Source organism: Populus alba, chromosome 16 (genome assembly GCF_005239225.2).
Source record: "Populus alba chromosome 16, ASM523922v2, whole genome shotgun sequence".
Lineage (NCBI taxonomy): Eukaryota > Viridiplantae > Streptophyta > Magnoliopsida > Malpighiales > Salicaceae > Populus > Populus alba.
Window position 1 is genome coordinate 12,870,540 of NC_133299.1, and position 11,131 is coordinate 12,881,670.

General features: G+C 30.4%; 1 protein-coding gene across 1 annotated transcript; it reads right to left on the reverse strand.

The window, feature by feature from the left end:
* Positions 1-6,432: 6,432 nt before the first annotated feature.
* LOC118037589 (histidine-containing phosphotransfer protein 5) lies at positions 6,433-10,027 on the reverse strand. Its single transcript, XM_035043628.2, has 6 exons — positions 9,872-10,027; positions 9,498-9,628; positions 9,272-9,340; positions 8,934-9,005; positions 8,306-8,378; positions 6,433-8,015 (listed from the first exon to the last, which is right to left on the reverse strand). The coding sequence occupies exons 1-6, from the start codon at positions 9,932-9,934 to the stop codon at positions 7,965-7,967; spliced, it is 459 nt and encodes a 152-aa protein (XP_034899519.1). The 5' UTR covers positions 9,935-10,027; the 3' UTR covers positions 6,433-7,964.
* Between the last annotated feature and the right edge of the window lie 1,104 nt (positions 10,028-11,131).

Here is an 11,131-nt window from a genome sequence, read left to right on the forward strand (position 1 = left end):
TTTGGCCTGGTGTAGGTAAATTTCTTTTCGTTGTCTTCTTCTCATTGATAGAGATGGAAATGAACTGTGCATTGCAATTTCTCCACATGTGACCGACCCTTGAAAAAGGAGCTTCATAATTTGCTGTGCCCGGAAGATCATGAGAAGATTTTGATGTCATTTCTTTCCCATGTGTAACTTTCACTTTACTCGTACAACTTGATGAGCTCATTCTTACCTTTTAATGAAAGTTTGAACCATTTTTTTCAAGATAGTGACTACAGCAATATGATTGAAATAGCCACACATGGATTTGGAAGGAGTGGTTCTTGGTAGAAGGTAGAAATCAATGCACATACCGAAATTGCGTTTCTTTTGTACATACTCATAATTGAAACATTTCTCATTGTGTTTCTACAACAATTAATTCTTCTATACAAAGCTATTGATTATGTGATCAAACAATATATAATAAAAATGATATAATTTTTAAAAAATTAAAAAAATTAGGTTTTGATAAAATAATGATATGATAAAAACTTATTCTAAAACACTAATATTTTTAGAATAAAAAACTTTATTTAATAGATACCAATTCGCAAAAAAAAGTATAGGAAAGATATTATAAGATCAGTTATATCTTGATAAGTCAATTCATTCTTTTTCCCAGCAAACAAAATATGTTGCATCACATAAAATACAATTTTATTTCATAAATTCATCTTTTTTTAAAAAAATTAACTTATAAAACCTTATATAATAGCCTAACTAGTAATACTAATAGACCCAAAACTTATGGGCTAACATTTACTCACTCACACTAAACCCAAAACATGTTAACTAAGTTCAAACATGAAGAAAATAATAAAATTAATAAATCTAACATATAAATTAAAGTTGTTGCATCTAATTAAATAAAATAATCTAAGATACAACTAATATCATGAAAGGAATTTTCATTTAGAAACACTAGGGATTTTTGTTGCCATCTTTAGATATCCAAAATAAACTAAGAAGTTAATTGTTGAAGTTGTCTCTCGGTTAGTTTCTTTGTTTGTCTAAGATAATTAATTATAATTTTAAAAAAAATCCTTCAAAAACATGGAAACCCATGTTTCTTTCATTTAGCCTTCCTCGTAGGATTAAAAAACTCTATAAACAAGCTGTCATATCTTTGTAAAAAAATTATCCTTGCTAAATAAAAGTTTATAAATCAAAATGAAATAAATAACAAAACTCATATAACATGTTTCGATCTATATTGCAAGGTCTTCTTGAATTCTGACTGATCTAAAATATTACCCCATTATATAAACAAACTTTAAGCAAATTTTAATTTGATCTAATAATTTAATTGAAAATTATAATTGTTGTTGTAAAATTAAAAAAGTAGATATAATTACATTAGAATCTAAATTTCCTTACCTAACCCTTTCTATCAAATGCTTAATCCAGAATCACATACTCAAGAATGTGAAAGAAGCTATTTTCATGTATTTTTCCATTATAAATTGAGGGCTGGCCTAATTTAGCTAGGTAGTTTTGCATCCGAAGGAAAAGGTGATGGCTACATTGATTTCAAAATCATTGGTTACTTCAATTTTTTTTTTAAGGAAATTGTTTATGGTTGCTTAATTGAGTTATAAAAAATAAATTAAATCTTAACCGAAGTCATGGAAGTAAGAACCCAATTAATTCTGCATTTTCTTTTCCCAAATCAATTATTAATAATCTTACTTCACATCTGATAATTAATGTATTGTTTTGAATGTGGCTTGATGGTGCAATATGGAGTCCATTACATGAGTGAACCCTAAAGCATATAATAATTGGAATAATCGATGGTAGGTGGCTGAGTGCCAAAGTTGGCTGAAATGAATTATAATCTACTTGGCATTCCTTAGTATTTTTCCAAATAAACATAATAATTGCACAATGGGGGTGGGATGAGAGTGTCGGCACCGTGTGGAAAAAAAAATCAATTATAATTAGCACGAGCTGAATCCATGGGACCAAAAGTCTTTCATGGGAGGAACTCAAGTTAATTTCTTCAAATGTCGTTGACTTTCAAAAAAAAAAAAAAAGGACTAGAATGGAGGATGGAGGCCCTGAGCGGAACTGCATGTGGTTCAAACAAGGCCAGGTGATCATAAGCCGCAAAGGCCTGCCTAAAAGCTCACATAGTAATGAGTATGGACAACCGACTTCTGCCGCCCACATCTAGCATAGATTCATTACTTCAATAGTGGTACGTGGCATGGAACTTGTTTCCTTGATTAAAATTAGCATAGTAAATTTAAAGTTTTGGTAAAATAATATTTTTTTTTTGATGAAATAACATATTTTTATTTTGTCATGTTTTTTATTAGAGACATTTAATAAATATCGTGCTTTCTAAGCACGTCAAGATAGCTATCGCGTTTCATAAATGTAGTATTAATTAAAATTTAAGTTTTTTCCATTTTGAAGAACACACAAAATAAACACAAATCTACCCCCTCTCTTCAAACCATCGACATCCTCACCACTTATCTCTTGAAAATACCCATTAAACATTTATTTTTTTCTTAAAACAATCAAAAATCAAATGCATCATAGTTTCTAAGCATCCTTTGATGTTTTTGTGTTCAAAATCTATCATTTTCTTTGTTGTCACTTCCATTGTCGCCCTAACCATTTTTCTAATCCTACAAGCAAGTTAAACATATTACATTGCTTTTGTGTTTGGTTTAGTTGAAATGAAATGAAATAAATATTTAGGTTGAATTTAGAGTTTATGGTCAATGTAGTGTTTGTCAAATTAATAATAAATTAGTTATGAATACCATTAATTAAAGTTGATTTGATACAGTTGAATATGAAAATAAATTCTTAATTATGAATTAATTATATCTTGTATTTGATTTTGGATAAGTTGTTGAATTAGGGACTTTTGTGTATTATTGGAATCAACTAATAATGTAATTAACTACCCTTGATGATTTCATGAATAGAGCATAAATGCGATATAATTCGATTGAATTACATATTGCATTGAATTGTTCATAAGTTGATGAATATTGTATTTCCTTCAAATTATTTTAATTTACTATGAATTTAGGTTTAATTTAATGCAATTGAGTATGAAAATATCAATTAGATCATGAATTATGTTTATTTTTGGTCAAGTTTGTTTTTACATTAAATTTTGAGAATTTAATTGAATTTGCTATGAATTTTGCTAATTAAGGTTGGAGTAATGCAATTTAGTTAAATTTAAATCCAATGGATCAAGATCTGATTTGGCTTTTTTTCATAAAATATCTTCAAACATATTTATGTTATGTCATTATGGTGACATTATTGTTCTTAATATGAATAATAGTATCACATATAATGGTAGGAGTAGTTTATTGTTAAATGTTAATTTAAACATGTTATATGCAGAAATGAAAGCAACTAATCATACATTTGGGTGGAATTATAATGATATTAATGTTGAAATAACTTGGAGGTGTCAAATTAATGAACATTAATATTATTTTTTATCGATTGTGTGTGATGGTAATTTTAAGATAATGATTGATTATTTCATTTAAAGGGGTTTGAACATGATGGTATTGTATATGAGTAATCAATCAAGATATGAGTTTTTTTCCAACTTTTGCTGGTCCTTTAAAATCAGTTAGTAGAGGTAAAAATAATTTAATATCGGATGATTTGCTGCAAAGGATAAATGATACTATGTTTGATAATCTATTTCCTGATCAACATAGATTTGACTGTTCTGAGCTTGGTAATAATAAAGATGATGATACGTTAGACCTAAATATGATGGTAAATATTGATGATGATGTTGATAATAATGTTGATGATGATATTGACGATGAAATCATACCTTATATTCATGAATTTAGAGATGCTTCTGAGTCTAGTTTTGTTATTTCTAATGATTGAACACTTAGTCATAGATTTATTTCATGAGGGTCTAATTTGGAGGTTGAACAAACATTTAGTAGTAAAAATGGATTGATTAATATAGTTAAACGGTAGCATATTGCATATTTGGTTGAATACCAAGTCCAATGATCAAACTTTGTATTTGTTTAATTGTAATGTGTGCAAGCACCTGAATGCAAATTGTATTTGCACGAGGAATATCATAAAAGGTTGGATTTATTTAAGATAACAAAGTTAAAAGGACTACACATATGTGTTTTGACCTTTTCCAAAAAAACCACCACCAACTTGATGCAAATTTTATTGTTAATACTATATCAACATTTGTTATGAATAAGCTTTTAATGATGGTTGCAAGCATACAAAATAAAATAAAATTGCATTACAAGAACAAAATTTCATATGATAAAGCATGAGTTGCAAAATAGAAGATGATGGGGTATCTTTTTGGTTCATATAAGGAGTCTTTTGAAAAACTATCGAGGTTATTGGCAATAAAAGAATTAAACCCTAAAACAATTGTTTTATCGCAAAATGAAATCTCGATGATAGTATAATGGTTTTTTAGAGTTTTTTTTTTTTTGTCATTTGATCCTTATATTAAAGGTTTCAAGTATTATAAATCACCCATTAGTGCTGATGGCACATATTTGTATTAGTGTATTAGTGATTTTTTTATAGGTTTTTAAGTGGGAAAAAATTTTAGGTATAGTTTCTGTATAAGAGAAACTCTACCCAAATTTTGTTAAAATTATAAAATCTTTAACTCTCTAAAATCATTAACTAAATTAAATGTCATATTAACAAAGTAAATAATAAATCTCATAAAAAAGACATTCATTTGTTAGATTTAAATGGCACAATAGCCCTGCTACCAATCCTCTAGCTCAATTGGTTTGTTAATTGATCTAGTTGTATAAATCTATCAATTGGTTCACACAAAAACTATGATTTTATGAATTTTTTTCTTCCTAATATGTTCCAAGTTAAAATATGTATCTTTGTTCAATTTATAGACTAAAAAAAAAAACTACAATTAAAATCTCAAAAATTTATTGTTCACATAATAGTTTAACTCTGTTTTTTAGTGTTAAACGATCAGCAAATTTAACTTACTATTATGAAATGGTTGACCAATTTGCTATGAATTTAATTCAATGTCGCGGTTCAAAACCACAACATTTTTTTAAATATTACGTTTCTAAATTGCAACATTAATTAAATATCGTAATTTTGAATCACAACATCTATAAGTGTGCTATTTTGCCAAAACCTTTTACTCTTATGCTAATTCTCTTGTTTTTTTTTTTTTTTTTGCATGCTAATTGCTCAATTTATCTAAAGATAATCACAATTCAAAGTGTTCAAGATTGAGTTCAATTGGCTATTTGAGAGTGTAATAAATGTTTTTAAAAATGCCTTTTCTCTTGAAAATATATCAAAATGATACATATTTTTTATTTTTTAAATTTTATGTTTAATGTTAGCACATTAAAACAATCCAACACACAAAAGAATTTAAAACAATTTTTTTTTTTTAAAGTTTTTGAAAGTGAGGTTTCACAGCAATGCAAAACACACTTGATCATTGTTTTCTATCACTAGCAAAATCAAGGATAGGAGTTTGGTGGTTTATTTTGCTTATGTGATTGGTTCTCTCCATAGTTATTAAACCCGGTCCAAAGATTGACCCGGCTAAAGGGACCGGGTCCCGGGTTTCATGGGTCAACTCGGATCAACCCGAAAAAATTAAGAAAAATTAAAGTTTTAATATTTTATATGAAAAAATTAAGAAAAAGTCCATGTAAATATAGGCTATAGATATTGTAAATAATAAAGTTTAAAAAAATATTTTAAAAAGTTTTTTATTCTATATTAAAAAGATATTATGTTAAGCTTTTAAGCTGAAGTATTTAAACAAATTTTTTTTTTTACCCCACATTGGAAAAAACATAACTTTTTTCTTGGGAACATAGTATATATACTAATGGGTTTAAATTCCACATTGAGTTTCAAATTTCACATTAAAAAAGGATAGCTTTTTTCTTAGGAATATAGAGTATATATACTAATGGGTTTCAAATTTCACATTCAAAGATACTATGTTATCATTTTAAGTTGAAGTATTTAAACCAAAAGGTTTTTTATCGTACAATGAAAAAAAATAACTTTTTTTTAGGAAATATAGAGTATATATATTAATGGGTTTCAAATCCCACATTTGAAAAAAAAAAAATAGATCTTGCTCAGGTCTTACTCGGGTTGCCCGGGTTACAGGTCGACCGGGTTTAGCCGGGTCGTTGCACCGGTCAGTTTTTTGACAAACCCGGACCGGTCAAGCCCTAAAGTTAACCAGGTTTCAGATCGACCCGCCGTGCCAATTTAGATTTAATAACTATGGTCCTCTCACTCACACCAATACAAGCTTAAGTTTCCCCTGGCCAGAAAAAACAGAAACGAGTAGCATTTCACATTTAGTTCTTGATAACACCCCTTTTTTTTTAAAAAAAAAAAAATATTTTTCCAGCCATTTAGACCTGCCCGAATCCAGCCTTAATGGGCTAGAATTTCAGCCGAACGGTCCGCACCCTACTCTCCTTGCCCAAAACGGTTAGCCACCGTCTCCAACCAAAGTGCATAGTACAGCAACCCAATAGAACATGGCACATGATTCAATCTTCTCTTTCACTAGGGAAAGAACATATAAAAACACTCAATTACCAGGCCAACGAGGGTAATTTTGATCCTAGCAATACAATTCCAACATACAACCATACAAAGTCAACTTATAGCCTGTATTGAAAGCTAGGGCTGTTCACCATGGCCAGGTCGAACAAGCATACGAATTTGAAGTTTAGAAACACAATCTACTCGCATCAAATACACATCCCTTAAACTTCAATTACATTTTATACATTAGTTTCTCAGCATCAAGACTGTTTTTTGAGGAACAAGACTGTTTTTTGAGGAACAACCCAAACCATAAGCGTTCAAACCCATCACTCCACTAGCTCAAGATATGACCATGGGAGACTTGATTTTTGTGTGAAGTTTTTTCACACCTTCATCAGTTCTGATGCCTAACAGCATTCCTCTACTTGAGTACTCCCACAACCGATAGTTATAAACTGAACGATGTGTTTTGCATACATAGGAAGTATTTCCTGCTTGCCTTTATACTTAATGCATTTGTGGGAAAGGTTTTATACTTTCCCAACGTCTTAATTTGCATTGCTGTTATTAAGCAGATAAGCTATGCTTGTGAGAATTGGCATTAGAGCTTGGGAAAATAATGAGAGAGCGGCCTCAAACCAATGGGAAAATTACATTCTACACCAACAGGGCATGGAAACCAATGGGAAATTTTCTGGTTAGTTTCACAAGTATCCATTCAGGATCTAAAAGATGGATTGATTGCTGACAGGTGAGAGGATTTTTTCTTTTGTTCAGGAGCGCTTTCCTACGAACTAAAAGGAAATCTATTAGAAGGGTAGTGGTAAATGCCATTGATCAAGCATTTAAACATTAACATCGTCATGTAAACAACATACATCAAATGAACAAATGCACTGATTATATTCACAAATCATGACCTATGCACAGTAATGACAATATTTCCAATCTGATGACTTGATCTGAACAATGATGCAATTATAATTAACATTTCAAACATCACAAATCAACCAAGAAGTGATAATATGGTGCAGTACTATGCTGGAATGCTTAAGTTTTCCATGAATTACTATACATCTACAGGAATTCATCTGCTTCATGCATTTAATGGGTTTCACATTAGGCTATTGTAAACAGTTTGATGAGCCTAGAGATAAATTTGGCATTCTAGTTAAATACAACAAATTTGGACCCACTGAGAAGCGGCCGAAATTGTATGCGTTGTGGCAGAAGATATATAAAAGTCAATTCACATTTACTCTCCTATCATGTGAATTTTGAAGAACTCCAATAAGCTTGAACTTACAACTGTATCTGCAACACTAACTTTCACCTTTCTATTTGTGTTGATAGAAGAGTTATATCAATATTACTTATTGCATAGCTGGAACTGAACCCCCTGCTGCCACAATCTGTCGCTCCAGCTACAGCAGCCAAAAAGGAAGAAAAAAGAATGAAAACCGTTAACTTAAGATTGAAATTGATACAGATATGTCAAAACAAATTCTAATTTTTTACAAGAAAGATGCTTGAGTGATTTTTAATCACCCAAAGGAAGGGAATTTCTAAAAAAATACTCCCCATGATTCCTACATGGCACATGGGTAGACACCGGAAACTAAATCAAACTAGGGATTTTAAAATGATGTGTTGTACAACAATGATGGAGTTTCAACAAATGAAGTAATCTTTTTAATACACATTATTTACTCACAGTGAATAGAGTTTGAAGATTGGCTTTCAACTGCGTGTACTCATGATTTACTTGTTGCAGACATCTCAAACACCTGCACAAACATTCTGGGGTCAATCAAAATCCTCTGCAACTGCCATAAGACTAAGGTAAAAAGCCAAAAAAAAAAAAAAAACTGGCCAATAAATACCCAGCAAGATCAACTTGAAGGCACTTAATATTAATTACATTAGCAAATCAAGGCTCCAATTCTTCAACAGTCAATGATCTTTCAGCTTCAATGTCATGGCAGAAGTTTTTAGGACTTCATCCTAATTCTATAATCCTGAACCATGGCCATCTCATGAAAACCTATTAAACTAATTGCTTAACTGGTATAGTATTCAAAATTGTCAAACTTTTTATCCACGATCATTTAAATAAGTAATACAATTCAGGAGACCATAGGAACTCAGCTGTAAGAGTAAAACATTATACCTGAATCTGCACATATAATTCTTTTGCGACTTCTAACAAACCAAAACATAAATAATCAAGAATCTTATGGTAGATAAACTTTCAAGAGCAACTGGATAAAAAATATGAGTTAATATTGATTGAAAGGAAAAAATAAAACATTGCAATAAAGGCGTGTGTTAAGAAATCTCACCCTTCACGGTTTTGGGCTTCACAAAAAGTTTTGAAGGCAATGCAGACATTTTTAATTCTTGCTGCACCTATGCTGTTAGCCATAAAAAGCAATAATATAACCAAAAAAAATATATGAAACAAAACCAGTAAACTAACAAATATGTAAAGTGATTCCCACAACATGACTTGATATTAATATCATCAAATTTCCAATGTTATGATTATGAGTTCCAAAATATCCCTGGCATGGTATTACTGATTTTTGAAGCAGTCATTAAACATGTCTCCTCGAAAGCGACTAAATCACAAATGAGACAATCAAATAACCTATGATGAAATAAGGATGTGAGTGAATACCTGGAACTACTACCTTTCAGTTGATGAACGTGAGAATCCACCTGTTTGAAGTCCACAACCTGCTGTTCTCTGAAAAAAGAAAAACCCAGTAAGGCAATTTTGCAGGCGAACAAGTACTTTCTGCCTGCCAAGAAAGCGAGAAGCAAAGAGCTGCACAATTAACTAGAAAACTTTACGTATCTCTACATGAAATCCAAGAAAATGAAGGCATGAAAAACAAACTCACAGGGCTTTGGCCATATTATTAACAAGCTTTTCACAATCTTCAAAGAAGAGAGACACAACCTCCATCACAAAATCAGGGCTGCTCTCATCTTGTAGCTTTTGCAACTGAGTAAACTGATCGTCCACAAAACCCTTTCTCAAAACCAACAAAACCCTTTCGTCAAAAAAACCTCTAAAACCATTCCAAATCAAGAAACCAAATATTAACCAAGAAACGAGTTCCCTTAATTCGAGAAAAAGAAATAAAGACAACCACAAAATCTTTCCGTAGTTTCCCCAAACAGAAAACAAATCGTATATCTGTCTTAATCATTCAAAATCAAACAGTTTTCTCAGTTTCAGAATATTTACTACATATAATAAGTACAAACTAACCTCTCGGTAGAGAGGAGCTAGGAAATCGGCAAGCTGTCTCTGCAACTGACTCAGAACATCCATGAATTGAGTTGGATTTCAACACAGAAAAAACAAAAAATAATACTCAGTATATCTTTAAGGCTGGACGCTAGGATCTAGCACTAGCACTAGTCCTAGTCATAATATATATTATATACAGATTAATGTAAAGTTAGATTTGGGCTTAGTTAAAATGAATTATTTTTGGAAATAATAAGGCTTGTGGAAACTAACTAATGACTTATTCAAAATTGGGCTAATTACTATTCTAATGAGCACTAACAAGAAAATTTCTGCTTCGTTACTGCTTTGGGCTATTTGTTTTTTTTTTTTTAAATTAAAAGTTCGAGCAAAGCCCGATACATTAGCAGGCCAGGCCTACAAACTAAAATGAATGATACGAGCCAGTCCGAAATCAAAACCCCGCTCACTATACGCCCTCAAAAGAATTAAAATTAAAAAATTAAAAAAATCAATGAAACAATGTGGTATAAGATTTATTGTACCGTGTATTAAAACAATGATGTCTTTCCCTTTTGAAAGCAATTGAGTGTAAAATCATCTTTTTCAAAAGACATTACCGAAGATTGATTAGACGTTACTGAAATAATTGGGAGCAAATTAGTTTATACTCATAGTTTTAGCTTAGTGTAAAGACATGGCTTTCCTTAAAAGCATAAATAAACAAACAAATAAATGTCTTTTAGAGGATTTTTTTTGTTTTTTTAATAATCAAATGATATTTTAAACAAGCCAAAATAATTTTACTTTTGTTAGGAACATTGTTTATTTTCACCGTGGTTTTTTTTTTTATTATAATCCATTCCATTGAGGATAATTAGATGTTTTAATAACTATATAATATTAGTAAAAAAAGAGGTGTGGGAAGCTTCCACAATGTTTGGACAACACATATGGTTGTGTTTGGTCATCAAATGGTGGCTTTTAAGGTGGTGTTCACACCATTTCGGTAGCTTTTTGATATAAATCAAGTTAGGTTTGAATTTTATCTTAAAATGCTTACTAATCAATTTTGCGAGAATGCGCATATTTATTAAAAAGTATATTAGATTAAACTGAAATTTTATAGAGATATTAGATACATGGAACTATAATATGATAAAATTTCATGTCAATTGGAGTTCAGAAACATATTATTGAAATTAGTTGAACTAGTTGTTACTGTTTTGGTAGATCGTAGTCAAAATGTTTTTTTTTTTGCTATTTTCTACCCAATCA